Source organism: Aphelocoma coerulescens, chromosome 7 (assembly GCF_041296385.1).
Source record: "Aphelocoma coerulescens isolate FSJ_1873_10779 chromosome 7, UR_Acoe_1.0, whole genome shotgun sequence".
NCBI classification, from domain to species: Eukaryota; Metazoa; Chordata; class Aves; order Passeriformes; family Corvidae; genus Aphelocoma; species Aphelocoma coerulescens.
In genome coordinates, this window is record NC_091021.1 from 8,352,018 (window position 1) to 8,379,887 (window position 27,870).

The 27,870-nt window shown below is 42.7% G+C and overlaps 1 protein-coding gene across 4 annotated transcripts; it reads left to right on the forward strand.

Moving 5' to 3' along the window:
• Positions 1-709: 709 nt before the first annotated feature.
• Positions 710-26,932, forward strand: NAB1 (NGFI-A binding protein 1). 4 transcript variants are annotated; one of them, XM_069021990.1, is made up of 10 exons: positions 710-954; positions 2,299-2,389; positions 3,317-3,490; positions 6,169-7,002; positions 12,498-12,631; positions 13,615-13,666; positions 19,207-19,317; positions 21,646-21,787; positions 23,005-23,154; positions 24,254-26,932. In XM_069021990.1, exons 4-10 carry the CDS (start codon positions 6,184-6,186, stop codon positions 24,343-24,345), a joined length of 1,500 nt encoding a protein of 499 aa, XP_068878091.1. In that variant the 5' UTR covers positions 710-954; positions 2,299-2,389; positions 3,317-3,490; positions 6,169-6,183; the 3' UTR covers positions 24,346-26,932. The 4 variants fall into 4 exon arrangements, with proteins under 4 accessions (XP_068878091.1, XP_068878092.1, XP_068878090.1 ...); XM_069021991.1 differs by lacking the exon at positions 2,299-2,389; XM_069021989.1 differs by lacking the exons at positions 2,299-2,389; positions 3,317-3,490.
• Positions 26,933-27,870: the final 938 nt, after the last annotated feature.

Below are 27,870 nucleotides of genomic sequence, written 5' to 3' on the forward strand. Positions count from 1 at the left end.
CTTCCCAGCTCTAGGCAGAGCAGGACGTTGCCTACAGGACAAGCATATTTTATCGAGGCTTTTTCCCCCTCACTCGCTGATTTTTTCCACCCGTTTAATGCTTTCTTCTATTGTTATCTGTACTAAATATGAGTTACTTAATTTATTACTTATAACTTAATTTATCACTGAAACATGACTTAAAAATGCATTGTTTAACCAATTCTCCATCAGTAAAACAAGTACACACTCTCATTTCTCCTCGCTTGAAATGATACTTGGTACTTTCGCACCGGTTTCCGTACAGCTGCGTTTCGCACCCCAGGCCGGCCCTTTCTGCCCCCTCCGCCGCCCCCGGCGCGGTGTGCCCGCACCGGCAGGGGCCCCTCCGCTCGGTTCCCGTGGTGTTTTTCCATTGCGGGACCCGAGCGGAAAGTTGGGAGCCGCGTTATTCCCGCGGGGGCGGCGCGGAGGGGTCGCGGCCCCGGCGCAGTACCGCCGCGAGGGGGCGCTGCCGCTGCCGGTGCCGCCCCCGCCGGGCGCTGCGTCACGCGGCGGCCGCGCGTGGGCGGGCGGCGGAGCGCGCGCGGGCTCTCGCCATGTGACCGCGCGGGAGGGGGCGGCGTGCGCGGGGGGCGGGGGCCGCTCCCTCCCTCCCTCCCTCCCCTCTTTCCCTCCCCTCCCTTCTTTCCCTCCCTCCCTCCCTCCCTCCCGCCTGCCCGCCCGCTCGTCCCCCGCGCGCGGCGAAGGTGCGGCCGCGACGAGGCGAGGTGCGGCGGGGCGGCCGCGCGCCTCCCCGGCGGCGGCGGCAGCGAGGCGGTGGCGGGGACAGGCTCGCCCACCCGCCCCGTCGATGGGAAAGGAGGAGCCTGGGCGGGGGGGGCGCGGGCAGGAACTTCGGCGGGGCTGAGTCTGCGGCCCCGGGACGGCACCGAGGGGAGCCCCGGGCAGCCGGCGGCGGCGGCCAACTGCAGAGTACGTGCGGGGCGGCCGGGGGGGGGCGCGGGCAGCGCGGCCCCGGCGCCGCGGGGCACGGCCGGAAGGAGCGGGCGGGTCGTGCGTGGGTGATTCCCGGAGAAATCCGGCGCGGGGGGGACGGGGGAGTGGGCGGAAAGTGCAGAAGCGTCCCCGCCGTGTGTGCGCCGCGGGGCGGGGGGGCCGCGGGGCGGGGGCGGCGGGCGGGACGGCGCGGACGGGACGGGCGGAGGCGGCGCCCCGGCGGCGGGGTCCCGGGCGGGGGGCGGCGGGGCCGGCGTGGCACCGGCCGCCCCCCGGGCTCTGTGGGGCCGTGCCCCTCCGCGGCTCGGACGCGAGGGATTGTCCGGCCGCGGCGGCGCCCCGCGGGGTAGCCCCGACGGAAAAGCCGCCCCGGGGAGGTTCCTGTCACCGGGTTCAGCGGCCGCGAACTTTGTGTGGGGAGCGCAGCCCCCCGCCCGTGCCCGCGCTGTGGGCTTCCTTCCCGTGGGCTCCATCCCGCGGTGCGGGACCCTGCTCTGGAGGTATTTGTGCGCTCGTCTCGTCCTTACGCGAGGGTGTTTTTGCACGTTTCAAGTTTCTCATTAGTTGCGGCGAGGTACGGATTTGTACGTAAACGCGGAGCTCACTCATCGGCTGTATTTTGGCACATCTCAGAGCTAGACAAGACTATTTAATTTGCGAAGTCTCTCTTCTGCAGCTACATGTAATTTTCTCCTCCTGCTAAAAGTCCTTTGGAAACGCTGCAGAAATGTAATGAATATGCAAAGCAGCTAGCTCTCAAACCCAAACCCAGTTTGTCTTCAGAGACTTTTCAAAACGCCCAAAGTGATCAAGATACATTATGAAATAATCACTTTTGCCTAAAATACAGGGAAGTGATGTTTCACACTTTCTCCTTGTATTCCTAATTTAATTGGTGACAGCTCAATTAGAATTCACCTGAAATAAAATCTCTAAAAATCAGTTAGAGTTGCTCGATTGCTTTTACTTCCAGTGCAGCCTTAAAAAGCAGGAAAGCTGCTCGTGAAGTCCTTGTCCCATGCGTACATCCCACAGCTCCCGAGTTTTCCTTCTCCCGGTGCTTCACCCACATCCACCACCTGCCTACTTCTTCCGTGTATCTTCCTGCCACCTCCGGGAAGTGTGCGGCTCGGAGCGGGCACGGCGGGGAAGGAATGGCTGTTTTCCCGTGGTTAAAGATGCTGAGCGGGGCTGCTACTGCCACTGCCCGCTGTCTTGATAGAGGGAGCAGGAATAGGTTGTGATTCGTGCACTAGCTGTTTACAAATATTTAAGATCGCTCTGTGCTGTCTCTGTGGTTTTTGTTTTCCTTTTTCCCAGGAGTTATGTTTGTGGTCAGAGTTAAGGTGACAGCCAGCGTTTGGAGAGAAGGGCATGGCATGTGGGGTGATGGGCTGTGGATGTGAATGAGGTAATGTGGAAAATCAGAATGCATGGTTGTGGGTTGCAAAGGCTGAGTGAAAATCTAACTTGTGACTTCCTGGTTCTCCTGTGGCTATAACAGTATGCAGCCTTGCGTGTATTTTAAACAGCTTTGTCTGCTCTGGGGAGTTTTCTGGCTTCTTTGTTCTATATGTGAAAAATGTAAGAGATGGCTGCTCTTCCCTGTGTGTTCTGATACTTCTCACTGGTATGGACAGCAAGCAAAGAAGGGGGAGAAGTAGCAGCTCAAGTGCCATGGTTGTGTTCATTTATTCCTGTAGACCTCCCTGTGCCAGCTTTGCATTCCTGCCTCTTGCTGGGAAAAGGGTTTGCAGTTGGCCATGTGTTAGATGTACCTGCTTGCTCCTGAGACAGCAGATCGTTCTGGCTGGCTTCTTAGGGTTTGCCAGAGGACATGACCAGGCTGTTACTCCTGAACCAGGTTGGTTTGGGATCACAGATTAGACAGCCTAAGACTTATCAAGCAGCCTGCACAAGAGGGGGATCACACATGGTGCCCCAGGGCCTTATCCAAGATGCTCTTCCTGGTGAGGAGCAGACATGAGCAGGCTGTGAGCTCGTCCTGCATCTTCTCGTTGTGTAACCTCTTCTCGTGCTCACCCTTTGCCCCAAAAGCACAGTCCCCAATGCACTAAGAAGTGAAAACAGTGGTGGAAAGCAGTACTTCAGGTCTCTTAGGTACAGCTTAAAGGTCACCTGAAAGATGTGGGGCGCTGAGACTTGAGTGGGTGTGCTAAGGCTTTGTGTAGCCGGCCAGGTGAACAGAGCCAGCAGCAGCAGCAGTGCCAGATGTCCTTTGGGTTAACCTCCTCGGGTTCTGGCAGTGCTATGCTGCTTTCTCAGCACTCCTTGCTTGTTGCTTGTCCTCTTCCTAAGCCTCATCTTACTCCTGCAGGTGGACTAGCATAGCTGCTTCCCGGGCTTTGTAGGCTGTGAGCTGGGCCGAACCAGGGACCGGACCGGTCACGTCTGGAGAAACAGCATAGCTGGCAGCAGGAGAGGCCGTCTCGGAAAGGGAAGGGAGCCTTCCCCTTGTTAAAATTTAGAAATAACTTGGGATGTCATTGAGGTGAGTGCTGGAGGAACTCTGTTTAATGCAAGGAGAAAAGAGGTCAAAAGGACGAGTGTTTGAAAATGCCTTCTCTGCAGAAATCAGTAGCAGTTGTACGTGGAAAAATTGCTCGGCCCTCTCAGGAGTTACTGTACTGAATTTGAAAAACAGAATGGATCTGTAAATTATGAAACAAAGGGATTTCAGTCTTGCTTTAAATGCAAACCTCAATGCAGTCTGAACCGTGGACTCGCTGCTGACACCTCCATAGTACATATTAATCCAGTTTTATCTGTCATGAGGAGATTTGTTGATTAGAAGCCTCTAGGTAAAGGCTGCTTGTGGACTGGTGCTGCTCTTCCAGCCTGTGGGCTGGAAAAATGAGTTCAGTTCTGTGGCTTGCCTGGAGCTCTTAGGCTGTGTGTAATTTCACTGCCACCGTCCTTCCAAGATTCAATTTAGCTCTCTGCAAAGAGCCCATTTATGTAGATTTATGTAGATTTTGTGCTAAGATGAATGACTTTCAGAGGAAAAGGGCCTTCCTTTAAAAGTTATATAAGTTAATTTGTGGTATTGATGGTGAAAAGTCAGCATCATTTGAAATGGGAGGGTAGGAACAGTTTACTGAAATACCACTAAACATAAGCTATTAATTTTGTTTGTCTTGACAAAGTTTGTCAAGAGTGGATTTTTCTAAGAAATCTAGTGAAATAATGACATTTTTAAAATAGTGAATTCTGTGCCCTGAAAAGGGTTACTTTTAAGTGATTTTCCTCATTTTCCTTGTTGCTTCTTGTATCTTTGGGTGTAGACAGTGGATGATTGATTTTCTGCAGTTAACTATTATTTGTGAAGCCAAACTGTGTTTCTAAACTTTGTAGCTCTTAAATGTTTACAGTTTCACCCTGAGTTCCAAAGAGTGTAGTTGATTAGCTCTGAAGCTCACCAACAGCTCCTTGAGGTAGCTGCTCAAATCTAAACTGCTGTTGCTGTCCCTTCTGCTTTACGCATTCTGGCACACAAGGAATGGTATGTTCAGCTGGTGGTTTGGGGGGTTTGTATGTTTTGGGTCTTTTTTTTTCCCTGGGCTCCATCTCTCTTTCTGAAGAGATTGAATGAAGGTATCCTGTTGCTGCCACGTACATTTCTGGAAAGTTTCTGTTGGCCTCTTGATTTTATTTTTCTCTAGTAGAGTTAAATCAGAATTTTGTAGTAAAAGCCTGGTCTTCCAGATGCCTCCTGAATAGAAGTTGGGCTCTGCTTGTTTTTCTCTATATTTGACTTACTGAAGAAAAGGCTCATATTTAAGGAAAAAAAAAAAAAAACAAAACACCCAGACCATTTCTTTATACTATTTTACATGTTTTACAACAGGCAAAAGCTCATACTGTAAAAATAATTTCTCTCGGAGTTTTGATAGCCAATCTCCCAATGCCCCATAGCAAATGTATTTGCTTGCACTGCAGTTTTGGAGGAAGGGGAGTTGCACATTATTAAAATACTTTTCCCCCAGCATGTGCAAATCTTTCTGTAGGTATTGTTTTTTAGGTTACTGCTGTGTGCTTTTTCAAGTCCAGTGTGATAGTAGAGCCAGAGCAATGTTAGCAGACCTGCTCAATGTTTTAGTTCTGTTACTTTCTCAACCAAACTATAAATTACATGCTTTAGACCTTATTGATTGGTGGTTTAGCTTAATACAGTAATACTGGAAATTATCTGCTTGTGGCTGTGAAAGCCACCGTAGAGTGAAGAGGTGTGTGTGTGAGATCTTAGAATTCTCTGAGGAGTTTATTATTTGTGGTATAACTGGATAAGGGTTTATGAAGTTGAAACTTGTGCAAATGTTTTTTCCTGCAGCTGTAAGGGCTGAACACCGCAGCAATCTGTCTGTTGGGAGCCTTTAAGCACAACTGCTATATTGCTGAGTGGTATTTCATGTCTCAAGTGTCAGTGACAAGGCAGCCTTGTTAGCAAATGAAACGGGCAGGTGAATGCAAACTAAGGTTTTTAAACTATATGTGTTGGAATCCATCAGTATTTTTGCTTTGTCTGCAGCAGTTACTGCTATAATTAAGATTAGCAGAGGCATTAGGTCCTTTTTATGTGAAACAGGTAAAACTGTAGAAATACTTGGTTCTTAAAACACCCTTTTACTGACCCAGTTTCATTAATCCTCCGGGGTTCTGTGAAGCACTTTTCTTCTTTACTTTCCTTTTACAGTCCTCCACACTTTCTATGGGGGAAAAATGATGCGACAGTTAAGAAGAATTGAAGCTGATGAGCTTTTTTTCTTCAGGAAATCAAGTGTTCTGTAATTCTTCAGAATGTGTTTTGTGATCATTTTGATCTTAAGATATAAGAGAATTGAGTAGAAGCTTTGAGCGATATTGACTGACATTCTTGGGAATAAATATGAAGTGGGAATGTTGAAAACAAGCTGGCTTTGTGTTTGAATCATCTTTTTTGTAGGTACCTCACAACTGTCTGCTGATTTGTTTTTTTTTCAAAAATGTTTCCGTTAACAAGTCAAAATATAGAGCTTTTGCCCCTTTTTCATTTCTGTGTGTGTTCTTGTAATGAGAGAAAGAAATGCTGTCCTCTGAGTTGACAGCCTTGTGGAAAGATGAGTGGTGGGACAGTGCATCTGGATGTCAGTGCTTTGGTGCTCATCTTCTCTCTGTTTTTACTGTTTGCAGGTTCTGTCATCCGTGATGGCGTCAGCTCTACCCAGAACCCTCGGAGAACTGCAGCTGTATCGAATACTACAAAAAGCAAATCTCTTATTCTACTTCGATGCCTTCATTCAGCAGGGTGGTGATGATGTCCAGCAGCTCTGTGAAGCAGGGGAAGAGGAGTTTTTGGAGATAATGGCTCTCGTAGGCATGGCTAGCAAGCCACTTCATGTCCGACGGCTGCAGAAGGCTTTGAGGGACTGGGTCACAAACCCTGGCCTTTTTAACCAGCCTCTCACCTCCTTACCAGTCAGCAGCATTCCAATATATAAGCTGCCAGAAGGGTCTCCTGCGTGGCTGGGGATATCCTGCAGCAGCTATGAAAGGAACAGCAGCACCAGAGAGCCTCACCTGAAGATTCCGAAATGCGCTGCCACGACGTGCGTGCAGAGCGTGGGCACGAGCAAATCTGATGTGGTGGGGAGCTTATCACTGCAGAGCAGCAGTGAACCGAGACTCTGGCAAGGACACCACACCACAGAGAGTGAGCACAGCCTTTCCCCGGCTGACCTTGGCTCTCCAGCCTCACCAAAGGAAAACAGCGAGACCCTGGATGCTGCTGCTGCTCTGTCAGTTGCTGAATGTGTAGAACGTATGGTTCCCTCCCTGCCCAAAAGTGACTCCAATGAAGTCAAGGAGTTACTGAAAACAAATAAGAAACTGGCAAAGATGATTGGTCACATCTTTGAGATGAGTGACGATGACCCTCACAAAGAGGAGGAGATCAGGAAGTACAGTGCAATATATGGCAGATTTGACTCGAAAAGAAAGGATGGCAAGCATCTCACCCTCCATGAGGTAAAACACCTTGAGTGGCACTAGGCTTCCTCCCCTGTTCTTACACCTTTGATGAGATGTGTTTATAGGGTGCAATTGTTGTATGGGTACTTCTTGCTGAGTGATGAGAGTTGTGTATTTGATAGCTGTGTGTTGAGTGCTGTAGGCAGTTCTGGCCCAACATGGAAATCTCAGGTGCAGCACAAGTCCCCTTTTGTGGGTGGGTGTGGGTATGCACGTGCTGATTTCAGCTTGGTGTCTTCAGACTGCTTGGTTACTGGTGCAGCCTGTCAGACAGAAGGGTTAGAAAATTTGGCACTGAAATAGCAACCAGAATTGCACTGAGCGTGGCCTTTGGGATCCTATGGATTTGGTACATTTTAAAAGAGGTCCTGTTGTGATATTTCCTTGCAGCTTTGAGAGTAGACTTGCTTGGAAGATCAGTAACTAAAATTGCTTGTGTCTGATGTGGTTACTACCCTCTGCTGTGTTCCCTCAAGACTCTGCTCTGTAGCTTGTGCACTTGAGGTAAAAAGGATTCTGTCAACGAGGTCCCTAAACCCAGTGGCATGGATTTTTTTTTTTTTTTGCTTGGATTGGGATGAAACTCAATTATACAACCTGTGGTGGTTTTTTGGCACGGTGGTCTTAAGCCTGTCAAGTGACATGCAGACCATGTGAGGAGGAAGGGAAAGGACTGTCTCCAGTATTTATGGGTGGCTGTAATCTGAATGTTTGTCCTTTAATCCCTCAGTAGCATCTATTCCCTCTTGTCTTTGAAAGTCCATGTGGGCCTCCCTTGCTCCTCTTGTGGCATTCCTGAGGCTCACACTGCATGTGTTGTAACGCAATAGGTGTGTCTGTGTGGGGAGTAGTTTCCTAGAGCCAAAGTACAGTACAAGAGGAGAACAAACATTAATTCAAAGCAGTGCCAAAACAGTGTTGATACGAATGCTGCATCAGCATTTTCACAGTTAACAGTGATTGCAAAATTTCAGTTGGATTTAAAATTTGGCATGTAAGGCTTAGCTCCCAAAAGGAAAAGCAGTGTTTATGTTACAGGAGTGCCAAAAAAACTGTACTGGCTTTAGCCTTTTTTTGCTTCAAGAAGAAGTTTTGTAGGTGTGTGATCCATAGCATAAGACTGAGTTCTCTTTATGCTTTGGAGTAGAAGGGCAGAAGGAAACAAGGCGTATTTCTTTACATTTTTGTTTATATATTTACATTTATAAGGCAACTGCACATCACCAGCAGTGACTTGACAAGGGCTTTTACTGCAGGCTGGGGAGACACTTCCACAGTAGTCAGCCACATTCCTACCACACAGTTCTAGTTGTGCAGCTTTCACTTACGTGCTTTGTGGCTTTATGTCAAACACTTATAATCTATGAATTCATCCACTGTACAAGACGAGATCTCATCTTACTCCCCTGACCTTGTGGAAGTCTCTCTCGTAACAGAACAAGTTGTGTATGAGATGGAGGCAGGATTTGAAAGGATTAATTGTGTAGATGCCCTGTGTACATGGCTGCAGATTCAGGATTCGGAGAAAGGGGGTTCTCCCCACCTGAGGATGGAGGCACTTGAGGTGTACAGCATGCGTGGCTGTGTGCTTTCACAGCCTCTCTCTGGGGTAGCAACTGCAGAAAACGCTCTGAAATCTGGGCAGACTTCTTGTTTAGGATAATTTTCTGGCATCCAGCAGTGTACTGGAAGGTGGGCTCCGGGGCACCTTTTGTGTAGGCTCAGGCATGGCTGTGCAAAGCTGGAGGAATGAACACTGGGGTAGTGATTGAAGGAGCAGGATAGCAATAACCTGGAAGAAAGGACAACTGCTCTGCCTTGTTAATTTTTTTTAGTATTGCACTACAGATCTTTACTACATCATTGTAAAACCACGTTTAAAAATGGAATGAGAGCATGGTTTGGCTTTAGGAAATATTTCTATCACTATTGTGATTAAGGGCACAAGATCAAAGGAGTCTGTGGTTGACTTATGCCTCACTTACGCATGTGGGGCCTCGCTGAACTTGATGGGAACTGCACACATGCAAGCAAGAAGAATTTGCTCATAATTGGTTTACTGTCGGCTTAAAGAGGCTGGATTTCACAAAGTTTTGTCTTGAACAGTTTTGTCTTAATTTCTTTTTTAAAGCAGAAAATAAATAGCAGCAACGAGACCGTTTATTTTTTTGTTTAAAATCTACTAAACCAAGGTTTGCCTTTTGTAAACTTAGCCTCAGTGTGTTTTTGGTTTTGATGGCTTAAACAATTTGCTGCTCAGAAGGAAGGACCTTAAACAACCAGGGAGGTAAGTTTCTGCTTGTCCAGAGACCGTTTTTCTGCACGTGTTAATACATTCCAAGGCTGTCATTCTGCTCATTCTGCCTCCCAGCTGAAGGTTTCTCCTTGCAGCTGGCAAGGAACAGCTGAATAAACTTCACTGTGAATTTAAAAAGTTTAAGTAGTGGTTAGCTTTTTAATGTAAAGATTAGGGCATCTCTGGGTCCTCAAGCACAGAGGAGTTGTGTGTAAACTAAAATCAAACCCAATGGAATTATTAGTGGTGAATTAGTGAGAGTATTTTGTTTCAATATGAGCACTGAAGTGTCTCAGAGGGCTGGAGCAGCCATTAGAGGCCTGTGAGAGCTGCAGACACTGTGCTGGTTTGGAAGTATATGCTCCTGGTAGGAGTATTTGCCTAAGGCATTAATCTGACATAAAATCTGATGTGGATTCTTTCGAAGGTGTTCCAAAACTAATAAACATGATGTTTTTAATCCATCCCATTGTTTCAGTAGTACACAGCTTTTCAAACACAGAGAGCATTTAATGTTTAAAGTTGGACTGGAGGAGGGATGAGTGCAAGGCATGCCCTTGAACTCGGTGACCCCTGCAAGTTTGAGTCAGATTTGTAATTTGCGTGTTTATATTTCAGTGCTTGTCTCATACCTATAAGACAACAAAAAAAAATCCAGTTCAGGGGAATTAGAAAAAAACCCAATAAATTTTATCTAGCTTGGTCTCTTCCATTTCTTTTGCTGACTCACCAAAACAGTATGGTTTGGTATTTAATTATGTGGTTTCTAGTGGGGGAATCTGTGAACCCCATCAGATAAAAATATACCCATCCCTCTCCTGCATGGTTATGTGCTGCTCCATATCCTTAAGGCTTCCAGCACACAGAATCTTTATTTTTAGGCATGCAACACTTTGTATCTGCAGTATTATGCCTCCTGAAAATCCAGGAAGCCATGATGCACTTCAATTCAGTAAGTCTGAATGTGACCTGAAAGAGGAAACCAGGAAAAACAAGCGAATAAACATTTGGCTTTTCTCACATATTAGGATAAACAGCATTTGCCTACAACTACCCAAAGCATTTTCAGTCATTTCAGCTCTTTGCAACCTCTCAGCACTTTGAAGGATAAAAAATATCTCAAATTATTTTGTAAGCATTAGCCATATTATTCATCCTTGGCAAAGTAATAGCTATCACTGTTACAGAAATTAATGCCTGCTTTGGATGGTAATTCTTTTAATCGGTGTTGTATTAATCTTATATTGTATCTTTTTACTGTCTGTGTTTTTTTCTGAAAAGACAGACATTGTAGAACAGCTGTTCCTGTCTAAGGGGTTATAGTTTGTTATTTTAGTACCTTGTATTGTAGGAACATAGTAACCTGTTTGCACCCTTGTACATCTGATCTCTGTGAGATTTGGTTTTTTGTCTGTACAGAGACTAAAGGATCAGGCAACATATCTAGTTCGCCTGTAAAAAACAAGTTTGTGCTCTGATTAACATTTAGGCACCATAGGAAATGCCCTACTGAGATCAGAGGCTTTTAGGCTTAACACAGGAAAAATTGCTTATGAAGTATTAGGAGCAGCGGTTCTGTGTGAGATTTTACTGGAAATACTGCACAGGCACAGGCTGCTGAGAGAAGACTCTTGGCTCTTCTTGATACATGTTTTTGTTTTTCCAGCCTTCCTGGAGAACAGGTGTCACTTTGGGTAAAATAAATTTTTGATAGTTTGGATGCCATCAGGCCCCGTGGCGAAGGACGTTGTTCATGTCTTGTGACAGCTTCCATCCTTCAGGGATGGAGCGTGCAGCGATTCGGGTGAACTGCTGGCCTCTGTGGTTTAATTCACAGGTAACACTGCAGTGTGGTAGACAGCAGGGTGAAGGGGTGAGCTCTTGGCCTTCTCCCAAGGGACGCCCTGTAACTGCAGACCTGCTGGTCTGTGGGAGCAGTGGGTTGGGTGTCTGAGGTCGCATGTGGGCCGTCCTGCCTGTGCGGCTGCTCCCGGCGCTGCCAGATGGAGGGTCGGGGATGGCACGTCTCCATCCATCATGGATGTGCTGACTATGCTGTGGAAACCAAGCTGCTCCGGAATATTCACTAGTCTGGGACAGATACAGAACATACTGTTGACAGTAGCTCCAAAGCAGCTGTGCTCCTTTACCAGAAGCCAAGCCTATTCAAAGCAGCTTAATTTCTAGAAGTAAAAGAGTAGAAAGAGTTGTGGGCACTTGGTCAAAACACCTGTAATATTCTCTTGGCCTCTTGCTGTTACGCCTCATTACACGTTCTGGCTGTTCTTCAGCTGAGAAAAAAAGTGAGAAAGTCTCTTCAAGCCCTGCTTCCTGTGGAAGGAGCTTGGAATAGCCTCTCCAGCTATGTCGATTTGTGTCTCTCATTGCATTAATAATGTTGTGTCCATACTGCTGACTGTAGGCTTCTTGGAAAGCAGTATTATTAAGCTGATATAATTCATGACAGTATCACCGCTTCCTATAGGCTTCTGAAGAGCATTGCAAAACCATTTTGAGCCTCAACTTCAGGCTTTTTTTTCCCCGCCTTCTTTATGAATCTTTTGCCAGCAGCAGAGGCACTAGAAATGTGTCCTGGCAGGCTCAGGAAAACATCCTTGAAACAAGTTACATTTGATTCATGTCTGAAGATAGTCTTCACAAACACGAGGGTGAGAAACATAGCTAAAAAAAGTTTAATCGTTTCTTAAACCATCACCTTCTACAGAATTTATTCTGTATTCACCAGGGAAAGCCATCTGTACCCACACTCTCAGGGTGGTTGTTTTTTTTTTTTTTTTTTTTTTTTTTTCCCCAAGTCCTGGGCATATTGCATTTATAAAAATAGTATTCCCTGTAAGCCAGGCTTTGGAAGCCAAACACTGAACGTTCAGAGCTACTGTTTTATACTGAGATTTAATTAATGCTGAGATGAGGCAAAAGCAGTGCACATTGAGACAGTCCTACAATAATGTTTCACTTTATGCACCAACTACATTAATATCTTTTCTCTTCCTAAAGCCTTACCTGGTTTAGTAAGGGATATAAATAAACTGAAGAAACCCTCCAGGGTTTAGTGTACAATTATAGGTAATTTTACTTGCCATCAAAATTTTCTATTATTTCAGAAGATGTACTTTTACAAGCACAGTAGGTGAAAGTATGCAAAATCATGAGTGCCTGTTTGTTTGATTTGCAGCTAACAGTTAATGAAGCAGCTGCCCAGCTGTGTGTGAAAGATAATGCCTTGTTGACCAGGAGAGATGAGCTCTTCGCCCTGGCCCGGCAAATCTCTCGGGAGGTCACCTACAAGTACACCTACAGGACCACCAAGTAAGGCTTCATTAACTCAGAGGGTCTTTACTTGTGGGGAACTAAGTAGGCTGATGGCATTTCTTCTGAGGCACTAGAGACACTTTCTTCTTGCTCTTCAGCCAGCAAAATGCTCTTCTGAGAAGAGGAGGAAAATGCTATTTGAGTCCTGAAGCTTTTAAACTGATAAGATTCAGCTGTCTTGAATTACCTTTTTATTTGCTCTCTAGTTTTCCAAGTATTTTGAGGATAGTGCATGTTGAGAGGCACCTGAGAGGCTGGTATTTCAAACATTTAAGGCATTAGTGTATTTTAAGGTTAATGTAAATTGGCAGAGTAGCCATAGATGCTCAATGCATCCATTTCCTTTTTTCCATATACAGATTTGGCTTGTTAGCCAAAAAGATAAGGTTCACAGGGAGTGGCTTACAAACTTGCTTTGAAGGAACTGAAGCTGAGTCCTAATTTCAGTTGTTACTGTTCTGTTAAATAAACTGCTGTTACGAAATGGTGACACAGCCTTAACAGCTTTTAAATACAATTAAAACCTTAGAATTAGCAAGTATGATTAAATGTCTTGATACTTTCTTTAGATTTTAGATGTTAATTCTCTTGCCTGTAATGTAATACCCTTCCAAAATACATTTTTCTATGCTTCTAGAAAGTTTTCCTTTGTTCCTCTTTCTTTCATGGAGATTCATAAGAATATACATCCATGCTGAATAAGCAATGCCAAGGGCATTTCTGTAATTCTCTGGGGTTTCCTTCCTCTTTGGAAAGAAGAATCCATGAATCTCTTGATGCTTCTGAAAACAACACAAAATGCTTGTGTTCCTATAGTGGAATGACTTTCACTGCCATGTCAAAGTGAATTGGAGGCTTTTTTTGTGCATCTCACTTGTTCTTCCCCGATCTATATTTTTTTTCCTTGACTCCTTTTCATTATTATTGATGGTCGGGGTTAATGTGCTGTTCACTGATCATATATGTGTCTTTTCTTCTAGATCTAAATGTGGAGAAAGGGATGAGCTGTCACCAAAGAGAATCAAGATAGAGGTACAGTAATGTGACTCCTGTATTTTGACCTGTGCATGCTAAAATTCAGTTTTGTTTTGAAGGGATCTGTCTTAAGGAAATTTGTCAGAAAAACATTTGATAGACAGTTGATGGGTATGACAGAGAGGGAAGGTGGGAGAACATCACCACTGTCTCTGTAAATGTAAGTGCTTGATGGAGAAACCTGTAGGAGCAGGGGTAAAGAGTAGGATTTGTTTAATGGTAAAGATACTCTCAGTGTTTTGCACTCAGAGTGAGTAGGAGGGGAGGAATGGGACTGACTGACTTCCTGTGGTGGAATAAGCTCAAGCACTATAGGAAATGTCTTCCCATAAGGCCCCCTGCTTTTCAGTTAGCATGAGGTGGAGTTTGCCTAATTCACTGGAGTCAGCTGTTGATCATGTCCAAAATACAGAGTTCTGGATAAGGATTGATGGCAGAATATTAGCTATCTCTGACTATGCCATAAATTATGATACTGATCATATTGAAAAGTCAAAAACTAATTAAAAGCTATATATCTCAACACAAATGGTTGTGCCTGTAGATGTTAATTTACAGGTTTTTCTAATGAGTTTTGTGTCAAATGCATGTATACATGGCTAATGTATACACTTGCACAAGATGTTGCTTAGGGAGATCCTGGGAATTTCTTGTTAAGAGTGCAGGAGCAGCAGGAATGTAGTTTAGCTTTTTCTTCAGTTACCACTGCTGGAAGGGAAATTTGAGGCCTTTTAAAAAGTTACTTTTAACAAAAAAAAGTAAAAAATAAAAAAAGTCAGATGTACATATGTATACTTATATATTTGATAAGAGTAGCAGATCTTTCTTTTTAATTTGTGTGTTAAACAAATTACTGTTTCACTGTTACGTGGGTATCTAATTTATCCTTAGCACTGTGGGTGGTTTTTGTTGCACTGTCTACTCAAAAAAGGTGTAGGTTAAATGTGTGTTAGAATATGAGCTAGACCTGAGCTAGATTTGTATGTGACACAGATAGGTGATATATTCTTTAACTGTAGAGGAAAATTGCAACACATTCTGAAATGTGTTTCTTGTATGTAACGCATTCTGTGATAAATGAAGCACTGTATGTAGGAAGGCTTTAATTTTTTTTTCAGTACTGCAATGCTTTTACCTGTACAAAGGCTTTTCCTGTGAGGCACAAACCCTGGTGAGAGCAGTTGGTTTTGAAAAGGCAGTTATGAATAGGTACAGAGGAATTAATCTTATTTATTAAGTTCCATCAGCCCATATACTATTGTAGTTTTGAGTTTATGTAGTGCAAAATATACATGTGCAACGAGGATTTACTGGTAGCTTTGGTAAGTCAGTAATGTCATTTATGTGTGTCAGGATTTGCTTTTGACCTATGCTTGTTCTGTGATCCACAAAAAAGAGCAGGGAAAAGCTGCATTAAATGATTTTACCCAGCTTCACCATTATCAGCCTTGACCAACATGTTGCAGGATGGTTGCTTGAGCCTCCTCTCTTTTGTTCAGTCCAGCCCTAATTTGTTAGAGAGTGGGGAGCCACTCCTCTGCGTGAAGTAGTATTTCAATGACTTCAATTTCAGCATAAGGAAGTTTTTCCTTTATTCAGTAATAATTGATGATGAGCAAGTGTCTAAAATGACACACTGCAAGGGAGGTGCTGTTTTTTTACAGGATCTTCATTGAAAGAAAGTGTAAAATTAAAATCCTGAAAAATACAGGCTGAAACTTGAGGTTTTCTGGAGAGCAGGAAATCTGGACAGCCTTAGGGAATATGTATTCTCCTATTTTCTGCATGGTGAAATCTTAAAGAAAGGCCTGCTTCTTTTATACCCATTTTTGTTCAATAATTCTGAGAAAGGATGTTTACTTGGGTTTTATCTAAAATTACCAGTTATATTTAAAAATGCTTGTGAAGATTTTGTGTCCTAATTGTACAAATTACTATTTCAGAAATAGGTCATTTTTCCAAAATAAGAAATTGAAAATTAAATTGAATTAAATACTCTTTAATCTGATAGCCTAGCATTATTAATTTCAAAATTACCCATATTGTTATCAGCAGAAATGTCTTTTTTCCTCACAACTTTGGGAGTCTTCTAAGGAGGAGTAAAGCATTACTTTCAGTACATTATAATTTTGAGGTATGCTGTAAATCGTGGGCTTTACTTCAATGAAATGTAAAAAAGATGCAGTATGACATAGTAGATCACTGCTGTTCTGGATTCCTGGGTCTTGCATTTTGAAAAAAAAAATGTAAAAAATCCTTTTTTTAGTAGCATGTTCAGGGATTTTTTTGAGAGTTTGTTTAGGTTTGGTTTTTTTTAGAAAGGTGAAAAGTAAAAAGGAAAATGGTAGCAAATGCAGATTTTTCCTTCTGTTCCGGGGAAGAATTACTTACACTGTTTTTGAAGTTGTAGTGCTTCATTGCAGATCTGTTCACTCACTATCATGAAAACACAGAGAGGACCTGAACATGGGGTACTTTTTTGTTGTTATAACTAGCTCTTTTCTGTTTCTCTTTATTTCTTTGTTTTTTTACCTTTTTTTGAGAAGGGTCATTTTGCCTTTCTGTTTTAAGGCCGAACTCTGTATTTTGAGTCACCATTCCTTTAACCATTAGTCATTAATGTCTCTGTGAAGTGTGGCCTAAAATACTAGGGCTTCAATTTGGAAAGACTTCACAGCCTGTTTGCATAGTGTAAAAGATTACTTAAAAAAAAGATGAGTTAATTTCCTGAAATATAATAACACTTTAAAAAGCCTCCAGAGAGGCACTGAAGGTCATCCTTGAGCAGAACCAGCAGAGCTGTGTGTGCAAGCTGCAGCATTGTCAATCTGCAGCCACGTTGTAAATTTATCCTTTTCATGAATATGAAACTCGCAAAAGCATTACAAAGAAACAATGTGCCATGAATTACATCAAATTACCTGTAAAAGGCTTTCTCTTCCCCTGTGAGCTCTCCCCCTCTTATTCGTTGAGTGGGTGGGTGAGCTGTGGGAGTGAAGTGTAAAGAGGAGAAGGGGAAAAAATTCCAGGCAAATGACAGACTAAAGGTGTGAAGGGAGTGAAAAAAGGAGTGGAGTGAATTGGTATTTGGAAGCAGATTATTAAAAAGGGAGGTGGTTCCTAAACCTGCTCTGGACAAAGAGCGGGACAGGCAAATAGGGATGGAAATGGCACATCATCCTGCAGACCAAGGATCTCTCCTGCTTAGGTGTTGTGGGGTGGGGGCACCCCTTATTTTGTCATCTTCTGTGACTCAGTGCCGGCACCACTGAAAGCAATGAGCTGTTGTGGCACCAGCTTAGAAACAAAACAAGTCACAGGTACATCAGGCAGAAATCGCAGAGGGAGAGGCTGTTCATCACTATTGGGGTTGACCAGGTTCCCTTTCAGAGTCAGCATGAACAGCCAAGAGAGGAAGAAAGGAGAGTTTTAAAAAATATTCTTGTTGTCTATGGTCTAAAGAAATTAATGTGTGTGTCAGCATCTCCATTCATCTACAAGAGGGATGGGAAGAGCTTTCAAAAACTGATTTCCCAAAGCTCAGTGGGAGTCGGGGGCGCACAGGCAGGGAGACCTGAGCAGAGGTTGTAAGGAAGCATCTTCCCTTGGTGCCAGTGTGGGTGGAGGAAGAGGAGAGAAAAGCCCCATCTCCGCTATTTCTGAGAAGGCTGAAAAGAAAACCAAAGTGTGGGATTTGTGTTTTTCACAAAAACAGCAAAAGCAGTAGAAGCTACTGTTTTCATAGGAAAAATGTCATTAGAGGGAGCAAAAAAGCACATGTGGGACTGGGAACATCTGCTGCTCAAAGCCGCATGGAAAACAACTGAGCAGCAGCATGGCAAAACAAAAATGCTGCAGTGCATGTAGCAGGACCTCCAGGCAACCATGGGGCAGAGCAGGTTGGTGCTTGGCCCAGTGTGCTCCTCATCCCACAGGGCGTCAGGGACAGCCAACAGTGGGAAGGGCCTCTGGGAACGTGATCCAGAACCACATCACTCTCCAGGAGTTATCTGCCTGACTGAGGGGTGACACAGCAACAGGCAGTCAGACCCACTTTTGGGAAACAGCCTTTGGTTTTGTATAGGCAGGTGATCACAAACGTGTTATGAAGAACTGTGTTACCTGTTTTGTTGCAAAAATAGGATCCTGAGTGATAGCGTTTTGTGTGTTCAGCTTCTCATCTTCCTACACATAATCATTCTCCTCGCCCAAACACATTCAGGTCTTAGCTATGAAAGTGGTCAGTGCTTGTGGAAAAGTGCTGCAAATCCTTTGTTTCTGGGTTAGGCTAGAGGCTTTGTGGCAGTTTACCTGGTTGTGAAGTTTTTGCATAGCTATTGTGTTTATTTGTTCCGTGAGGGAGTATGTTGGGTGTTTAAAAGCAATATGCAGCATTCAGACGGATTTTAGGGTTTTTTCCTGAGTATAAAGAATAGGTTTAATGACATTACATTGCACTGAGGTTCTGGCCATCTGCCTTGGGTCAGACCACTGCTCTGCAGGTCAGTGAGCAGCCTGCCAGTAGAGGGAACCTTGTGGTCCTTCCCGTGTTTTTTCAGAAAGATCACTTCTATTTTTCTTGGGCTGTAACCCTTTTGTTCATCTATTGTCAAAAATGTAATTATTGACATGTATGTCTTTAGAACAGACAAGGAAAATATACCTAATTTGGTGTATTTTTGAGACCCAGTTCTGCAGAACCTCAGTGACTGATGTCGTTGTTCTCAGGTTTGGGTCTGTCTTAAGATCTCTGGCTTCCTCTCACATTTTGACAGAGTTACCTATACTATGCTTTTGTAAACATTTCTGGGTATTCCTCTAGTGCACATGAGCTTTCCTTTTATAATACCAAGCTGGATAAACTCCTCATCTTGAACCTTTGCTTCAATTATTAATTTATTTTAATGGAGTCTGGCAGGCTTTCACAGGAGCTTTATTTGCTTTATTGATACATATGCAAGCTGCAGAAGAGATTTGCATGTCATAAGAATTTCAGACTAGAAGAATTATTGAATCATGGTTTCCCATAGTCTATAAATTTTCCACCGTACTTCTGAAATGGTGATATTTCATTTTGTGATACTAGTGTAGGTTCTGTGTGGAAAAACATTGAATTTCAGGAGGCTTTTCTCAGTTTCACAAAGTTAATATATGTCCTCAACTACATTATAAACTTGATTTCTGAAGAGTGACAGAAACCATAGCCCTAAATCTGCCTGTGAAGGCTGAATGTAAACTAGTTTAATGTCAGTAACAGGTGTAGTCTGGATTCACCTGAGACTGAGAGAGATGAGATTGTCTGCGCCATGTTAGGTATATAGCAGTGACTGTGGAGGGGCTGTGTGTGTTTTGTGCACAAATTTAAATGAATTGGATAGCACAAACATGTAAATTGCAGTCCAGAATTTTCACAGAAGTTCAGGAATGTGTTTTTTAGTTTGGTTTTTTTTTTTTTTTTACTTCTAAGTGTACAGAGAGGATGAAGAAAAAAACAGTAATATGTCCCTCTTGGTTTGGTTTCTTTTTATGCTCAATAGGATGGTTATCCAGATTTCCAGGACACAGTCCAGACGCTCTATCAGCAAGACAAAATGCCACTTGCTTTGGCTAAAGGAAAGAGTGAAGACCCAACAGCTCTTAATTCCCAGGTAAACCAACTAAACTACACTGTGAATAACGCAGGCTGTGTCTTTGTACGCTGGTTTTGATGTGTTGTTGTTTTGATTACTAAATTAATTCCCATAATTTTTAAAAGGCTACCTAGCTTAGCTGTGATTGCATCACTCTTAATTCGTGTTTACCTCCCAAAACTGTTCTGACACAGTACTACAGCTTTGCCCTTGTTAGTTCCAAGGAGGTAAGATGCAGCATAGTAGGCTTGAAAATCTGTGGTTGCCTGTTGGGAGCAAGTAGGGTAGTATTGGTACAGTATGTGCTGTGTTACTTGCGTTATCTGCTATAAATGGAAAGCTCAAGTTACTGAGTCGAGAGGAATAGAGTAGGCGATCTTGGAGTCCTCAGTTCTGACATGTCTTACAAGAAGAAAGGCCATTATGTTTAGGAAATAAGTGAACCTCTGGATCTGAGAGGATAAATTGGCTTCCTCAACAACACCTAGCCTGGTGGAAGTGCAGTGATCGGGAGCAGACAGAAAGCTTTGTATAAATGAAGACAGGTTGCTGATTCTTTCTTTGTCTTTCCTGTATTGTATCCCAGCCTTGAGGCAAAATACCCATCTCCTACTGCCAGTTCTTGCCAAGGAGGGATTTCATGCTAAGTTGCAACAAATTTATTTTGTATAGCTGATTTGGGCAAATGTAATCACCAAATTTGCACATAAGATTACATTTAGGAGTTACCCTTCTGTTTTCTGAGAATGGATGTGTTACCCTATCATTTACCACCTTCTATTGCAAAGTAGTGCTCGGTCATACAAATCTGTGATACATCAAATGCAATTATGCCACATGTTCTGATGTCACAGAATAATTACGTGAGCTTATTTTCGTTTTGTATATGCTTTAAAGTTTTTGTTGGTCACTGCCTCATAACAAGGGACTACAGGTTTAATTCAAGCTTAAACATATCTGTAACTCTCTGGGTTTTTCTGTGGTGATCTGAAGCATCGTTGAAGTTTAAAATTCTAGTTTTATCCCAAGTAAACAACAAAGATAGCATGAATGAGAAATGTTTTATTTTTTTTTAAATTACTACACAGTTCAAAAGTTGGTAACAGGAGTGACAGAATAGCAAAATTAAAGCTCACTTGAAAGTAAACTGTTTTTTTAAATAGGGTTTTTTTTAACCTTCCTTCCAAGACCAAGCTTGAGCTATCTGTGGTCTTCTGCAGACCCTGATGAGCTCTGAGCCAGAGTATGTAAATACTGGCCATGTCATTACCCTGCTGTCAGGGTCACCACTGTGCTGGAGAAGCCCAGGTTTTGCTGGTCTGTTAGGCTGTCATTGTACATTTAAATTATTGAACTATGCTGAGCAAGCAGCCTTTTGTGGCAAGTCAGGGCTTTCAGCATCTCCCAAGAAAAGTGAAATGCTCTGCAATGAATAGAGCTCTGTAGTAGCTGAAACAATTATGGCATTACCTGAAAGAGAAATTAATTTTTCCTATCAATTGTACATGTTAAGTTTGTACACTTTCTGTTCTTATGTTCATTGTGGCTCTTCTAAATCAACTTTCTTGACTTGTGATTTTCTTCTTATTTTTGCAAGATGCTTATTTACATTCTCTCGAGAACAAGATTATAGTGAAAATTAGAATTCTCTTGGCATTAGAGTCAATGACAAACATTCAGACGCCATTTCCTCCCACGTTGCACTGGATTGTTTAGCTCCACTCTCTAGAGGTGTATAGGTCTTGTTCTTCTTCTAGACAGACATTTCACACCTTTATCCCCCACAAACATACTGTCATCCTACACTTTCAGAATGGCAGATTTTTAAGCTTGTGTAGTGCTGTTTCCTAAAATAAAGATTCCAAGATGTCTGGTGAAATCTTGGCATAAGTTTTTAGCAGATGTTGCCATTGCTCTTGGAATACTTTCTGGAATACTTTGTGAAGGCATATATTTGAACAGAGCTAACTGGATAATTATGACACTCTTTTTTGCTTTTCTTGATATTCTCTTCACGTAACCTGCAGTCCTAAAGTGCAGGAAGTGATTTTTGTGTGTTGTTGAAGAACAGAATTTAATGTTGCATTTCTATGTAGATGAACTACAACAGCTTGCATTTTAAGTATTCTTGAGTGACTCAGATGTACATTATGAAAATCTCTATGGGTGCAAAAATATTTTGTTTGCTTCATAGTTTTGAAGAAACCGTAAAACACACATCTGTACATATGAGTCAACAAAAGCCACTATCTAGGCTGTTAGTCTTTTCATCTGATATTGTTTTACCCCTGTGTTTTGACTTGCTCTATGTATGTATAAAGAGAGAAATCTTTTTTTTAATTGCAGTCGGAAAAGGTGATGGCAAAACAGATGGAGTTTCTCTGCAACCAGGCAGCGTTAGAGAGACGTCTTTCCACAGGGTGTTACAGGCAGAACTCGGAAGAGCACAGCCCCAATGGCATGTCATTAGATAATGCTGATGGACAAGGTATGGTAGCTCCCAGGCACGGGCGTTGCTGCCAGCAAAGACATCTGGTGTTATGCAACCTCTGTCAATGGTGGTGTTTATCTCGTACAGAACCCTGAGCACTGAATGGACAAGACAAGATCTCTCTCTGCCCTGAAGTGCTTACGGTCTAAATAATACAATCAGATGTACACTCAGGTTCTGTTCTGTTCCTCTTGTGTATCTGGCAAGCTGCTTTCCCCAGGGATAATGTGGGGAGGGAAGGAGGTTGGGTGCACTGCTGTTATTGACAGCAGGACTTTGCTCTACCTTTATCCTCAGTTTTGAAAAGAAAGCAGAGTGTTGCATTTCATTTGTGTTCTTGTTTTGTGGAAATTGAAAGCAGGTAATATAGTTGGTACCCCTTTTTATTTACCTGTTTGCGCAGTCTAGGAACAAAACCTGAGGAGCTGGCTATGTAAATTACTTAGCACTAAGCAGATTCTAATGATGTTCTTAGTAGCTTGTTATTCTTCAAAAAGTTTACAGTTCTGTGGTTCTCTTTGATTTACCAACTGGCTATTCCTTGTCTTGAATTAATTTTAGGAGTGTTTGTTTTGTTTGAGCATTTCTGTTTGGATTGCTTTTTTTACTGTTGTGAAATGAGACAAAATGTTACAAACAAAAGAAATATAACCAGAAGTTCTTGTGTCTGGTTTTTAAGTGCTAGTTTTTTTAAGGGGGTTGAAATAAAGTAGTAGAGGGACAACTAAGGGAATCAATACAAGTAAGTGTTAAAAACAGATTTTGATTTGTGTGTATTGGTCAAGCAATGAGGTACAGAGGTAATAATGAAGAATAGGTGTATGGATCCGGCTTTCCTTAGCCGCGCAAGCTTCTTTATGCCATTTAGCCATTGTGCAGGGGAACTAGAAATTTTTAGGATCTCAGAGGGATTGTGCAGTGGGAGAGGAAAATTTTTCTATCTTGAGGATTTTTGAGCAGAGTAAAGGGTGTTTTTAAAAAGGATTACTTTTTTTTTTTTTGTCTGGCTGGGTGTCCCTTTCTAGCAGTGTCTTGGAGTAGTCTGCGAAGCAGTGTATTTACATAAGCTTTGTTTTGCTAGAAAACTTCCCTGTGCAGCTGGAATTTAGGATGCACTTTTGCTGATAGAATTAATATGTGTTTAAGGCTCTACCTGTTTCTAAAATACTGCTTTGCTTTTAATGCATCACTGTTTCACTGTGAACAACTTGCAGGTGAAAGACCACTGAACCTCCGAATGTCCAACGTGCCAAGCAGACAGATGCAGCACATTTCACTTGATGGAGAGCAGCACGTTGGGAAATCTCTGTGCAGTGATTTGATCCGGCTTTACCCCAGTGGTGAGGCAAAGTCCCAGTCCTCGGGTTAGTGCTGCCCCTGAGAAATTACCCACCATTTCTTACTTTTCTGTGATGTCTCTGAGTGAAGCAGCTAGGAAGGCAGCCTGGCATGCACTGTGTGTAACCATGCCATCAAGGCTTTGGAGAAAACTCTAAGAGTGTTACTTGTTAATCTAGAGTCAGATTAAATATTATTTCGGAAAAGTTTAGGCGATGTAGTAACTGGAATCAGATAAGCAAGTTCTGGCATGTGTCTGTCCTCAGAGAGTGGTATTGACCCAAACTACTGCTGTTAAATACTTTAACTGCATCACAGTGACAGCAACATGATTATGACACAGCTTCATTCTGTATAAAATAATCAGGCCTTTTATAAAAAAGGCCTCTTTATTCTGGTTTGTAAGGACCTAGCACTATTTCTCTGCTGTGAACTGCATGTCTTGCAGTAAGTCTTTTCCACCTGGGTTTCTAATTCACTGACCTCTGCTTGCTGCCAGTCTTGTCATTTACCTCTGGCATTCTAGGTTTGATAGAAGAGAGCAAGAAACCTTTGTGAAATCTCTGTGGGTGGTTTCAGTTTAATACTCAGTGCACTGAGATAGAGCTAGGAGTTGTTGAGACTCTTGAAACTTTGAGAGTAATAATAAAATCCCACCTGAGTTTGAAAGATGCAGTGGCAAAGAGGTTATTTGAAAGACAAGATGCAAAAGTGGTTATTTTGAAGACAGGGCAGAATCTTGCGTTTTTCACTTTGGGATACTGCAGTCTTGTCTCACCTCTTTTGCAGATTGTCCCAATCCCAGTGATAATTCACTTAGTGAAATCTCTAGTAGAGGATTTTTACCCATTGCCTCTCAAAATGCAAGTGCAGAGTGCATCTCCATTAGCCCCTGCTCCCAGAGAGGGTTGAAGTAAATCTATGGTGCTTCCTCTGTCATCACTGTGGTGTAACTGAGGGGGTTCTAACCCAGCTGGGTTAAAGCCAAAGAGGAGGAGGCAAAATTTATTGATTCAACTGTTGATATTCATATGGTTCTTGGACCTCTTTGTTGATTTAAGAACAAAATATATGTGTTTCCAACCAGTGTTTTAACATCTTTCTTTCTTTCTTTTCTCAATGCAGAAGGCCTTGGTATTTTAAAGGATTTTCCTCATTCAGCTTTTAACAACATCGAAAGGAAGGTCATAAAAACAGAACCCGAAGACACAAGATAGTCATTCTGCTCTGGAAAACAGTGTCATAGTAAAGAATGAAACTTCACAAGAGATAAAAAAAAAACCAGCCTTAATAACCAGTGTTGCCTCATTCAAATAAGAGATTTCAATAGCCAAAGCCTAAGAACTGGTACAGTAATCCTTGGAACAGGAAAGCAAGAGACACTGCAACTGAAACAGTAATACAGGTGAATAAACATTCCTGTAAAAGTGGTTTTATAACGTGGGAAGACTCACAAATTAATATTGTGGGTCTTCATTATTTAAGAATGTATTATGTATTTGTATAACTTATCAAAGTAAATCTAGATGTCGGGACGTGTATTGAGTCCAGTAGATGTGGCTACAGTTCATTTTACTTGAAATTTCAATGTCTACTTTCAGTGTACCTAGCGTAGATATGGTTGTTAAACATTTGAATTAAAAATCATTGGAGAATTAGGAATGCAAACCTCGTGACACAATTAACAGCAAGTTTGCAACAATATTTGTAGAAAAAGGAAAACGCATACAATATTTTCATGGTTTAAAATGTTATGTGGATATAGCATTTGATAGACCTAGACCCTGATTCTGTATTATAGCAGATGTACTTGACACTTAACTATCGCTACATCACTTCCAATGGTTTCAGCAGCCTTTGTGTAACACACTTACAGCATAATACCTACATACAGGTCAGGAGTGTGGGAAATGCCAGTTAGAGTATGGAAGAGTCCATATGATTGGCTCCCATTTCCTTGGGAAAAACTGGGGTTTGATGTACCATACAATTACTAAATCTCATTTGACAGGAAACTCAAGAGACCAAGTAGTATGGACAGGGCTGCAAGAATTGTCATTCAGACCATTATAACTTCGTGGACTTCTCTGTGGATCTTAGAAAAAGGCATCCCAAGTGTGGCAAAGATGAGATATGGTGCAGGATTTATGCATTGGTGTAAAAAGGTTGCACTTGATATCCAGAAACCATAAGATTTTTTGGAGGAGAGAGACAAGGAGTTATGACTTCAGCACGTAACTCCTTATTAAGTGCTGTCCAGCCCACATGATTCTATGAATATACTGTATACTGCATACAGTATGCCAATCCGTTTCTTTATGTATGTGATTAATTAACATCTGTATTCTTTATTTATTTGACAGTTTTTATTTTTTGTACATGTTCACTTTTGAAGATGTCATTTTATCTAAGGAGGAGTAGTTGGCATATAACTTTGGAATTTACCACGGTGTGTTTGTGTGCATCCATCTTTCCTCTGTGCTGCTCTGCAGTCAGAACAGTTATATGCCTCCATTTCTGAATACAGTTTTTGCTTACAACGTGTTCTGGAGGGGAAAGGGAGAGCTGAAGAAAGTGAGTTCCCATGCCAGTGGGTAAACTTCCCTATTCAGGTGTGCACTTCATGTCTGCAGTTCGCTCTGTGTCATAGGTGTGTATTAACGAATCAGTCTCTGTTGTACTGAAATGCTCAGCAAAATGTGAGCTGAAATGTCTACACTGCAGTCTCTTATCACTGTAAACATATCTAATTATTTTATCACTTGATTTGTGGAACAAAGCTTTATAGTAGAAACACCAGTAAAACAACTTTTTATACTATTAAAGTGTTTGGTTTTTTTAAAAAAAAATGTTTCTTGAACTGTATGGTACTGTTTCACTTACTGAAGTATCTTACTTTAAGCAATGGAGTTCACAGCTTTGCTGTTTAGGCGTAAGAGATTGAATGTGTAGTTATATTTCCTCTTTCCTGTCGTGTGAGTTAGTAGCACGGATGTTTCTTCAGTTTGTAACATTAACCAGTACCCTGGTTAGTACCTGAGTAGCTTTCATGAAATGTGTTTGGAACTTGTTACAGGACAGCTTAAGGTTTGAACTGTACAGCTTGAGCAGTAGAAGGCACCAAGCAGCAAACCTTTAGAGATGCAGGAAACATTTGGTTTTCTCCAGCATCTGACACCATCAAAAGTTGTGTGTGGGTCACAGAAGAAGCTCTGAAGCTTACTGGTCTCTTCAGTTAAAGTGAGAGGAAGGAAAAAGAACTTGCTAAGCAGCACGCTGTTTCAGTTGAGTCCAGAATTTATTTTGTAAACACTAATGTATTAAATTTGCTCTAAATTAAAGTATATAACAGTTATATTTTTGAGTTGTAAATGCAGTACTTTGTGTCACGACCAGTTGGTTATCTCCAGAACGATATTTCAGTTTATAGTCCAACAGGCCATTTCAGTCTCAATAAGCTGGAAGCAATTTTTTTTACTGGTTTGCAGCTGTATGATTTTTTTTTTTTTTTTTTTTTTTTATCCTGGGGTGGGGGAGGTGGGAGGTACATTCCAAGATTGCACATACGCTTGGTAATAGCAAATACTCAAGCATCGGTCTTTCCATGACAAAGGTCTTGGTGGACTGCAACCAGGCCAGCCTCTGGAGTCGCAGGTAAAGGCTTGCCTTCGTCTGCTCGGGAAGGGTTGCTAGATCCAGGGTACTCTGGATCAAAGGCCAGCCCTGCAAATGATGCCTGTTTTATTCACATGTTTATATTGTTGCTTACAAAATAAAATTCACCGTGAGAACTCTTTAGTTTCCCCAGGGTTTGTCCTTTATTTTTTAATTGTTTTCTTAAAGGAGATGTTAATTTGGGGGGGGGGGGGAGTGGATAGGGGAGGAGGGAGTACCTCAAACTGCAGCTCTCACTGGAGGAAGCCTTTTCCTGCTCTTGTGGTTGAATCCTCATTTAGGGGTGGCCTCATTATGTGCACAGCCTGCAGGGCTCAGTGGGCCCAGGCAGGAGGGAGGAACTAAAACCCTGGAAGGGTCTGCAGCACTGAGGTACTGAGTTCCCTTCCCCCCTCCTGCGTTCCTGCTTTTGCACGTGCTCATATTTACACAGGGTTGTAAACAGCACAGAGCTGCTAGGATGGGATGCCAGGCGTGTGTGTAAGTGCTGTTTGGGAACTGGGGAGACAGAGCATTGCTGCCCTCAGCAGCTGCCTTGGTGACCCACCCTGTTCCAACTTGCTTTCTAAGCAGCAGCCCACATCTCTGCTGAGAGGTTGTTAGGGGGCAGAAACTGGATGGGAGATGGAGTGTAAAAAGGGAAGAGGAGACAAGGGAGCAAAAACATCAAAGAGAAGTTGGGGGGGCAGGGGGTAGAACCCCTCCATAAACCTTCAGAACATCCAGATTGCTGAGATGGCATGGAAGTCAGGAGTGGTTTGAAGCAGAGATGGGGTTGGAGTAGATGTGATCCTCCTGCCTTCTCACAGCCCAGAGGAGGGTAAACATGGGAAATCTGAACCAGTGTTTGCTGGCTTGTGCCTTGCACTTCAGTGCAATCTTGCCCTGTTCTGGGAGAGGAAAGAGGAGAAAGCAGCAGCTACACACTCTGGTGTTGAAGGTGCAAGGATGGGGGAGAACAGCCATGTTACTGTCAGGCTCCACACAAGTATAAATGGAAAACCTTTAGATGTCTATTTTTTGTAACTTGACGTGGGCTGAGCAGTGGCTACCCGAAGTTCAGTAAG

Excerpts from the sequence above, each read along its gene's own strand:
- NAB1 (XM_069021990.1), top strand. The coding sequence starts at position 6,184 with ATGGCGTCAGCTCTACCCAGAACCCTCGGAGAACTGCAGCTGTATCGA. Across the intron at positions 12,632-13,614 it reads TACACCTACAGGACCACCAA|ATCTAAATGTGGAGAAAGGG; the intron begins GTAAGGCTTCAT and ends CTTTTCTTCTAG. Across the intron at positions 21,788-23,004 it reads AGATAATGCTGATGGACAAG|GTGAAAGACCACTGAACCTC; the intron begins GTATGGTAGCTC and ends AACAACTTGCAG.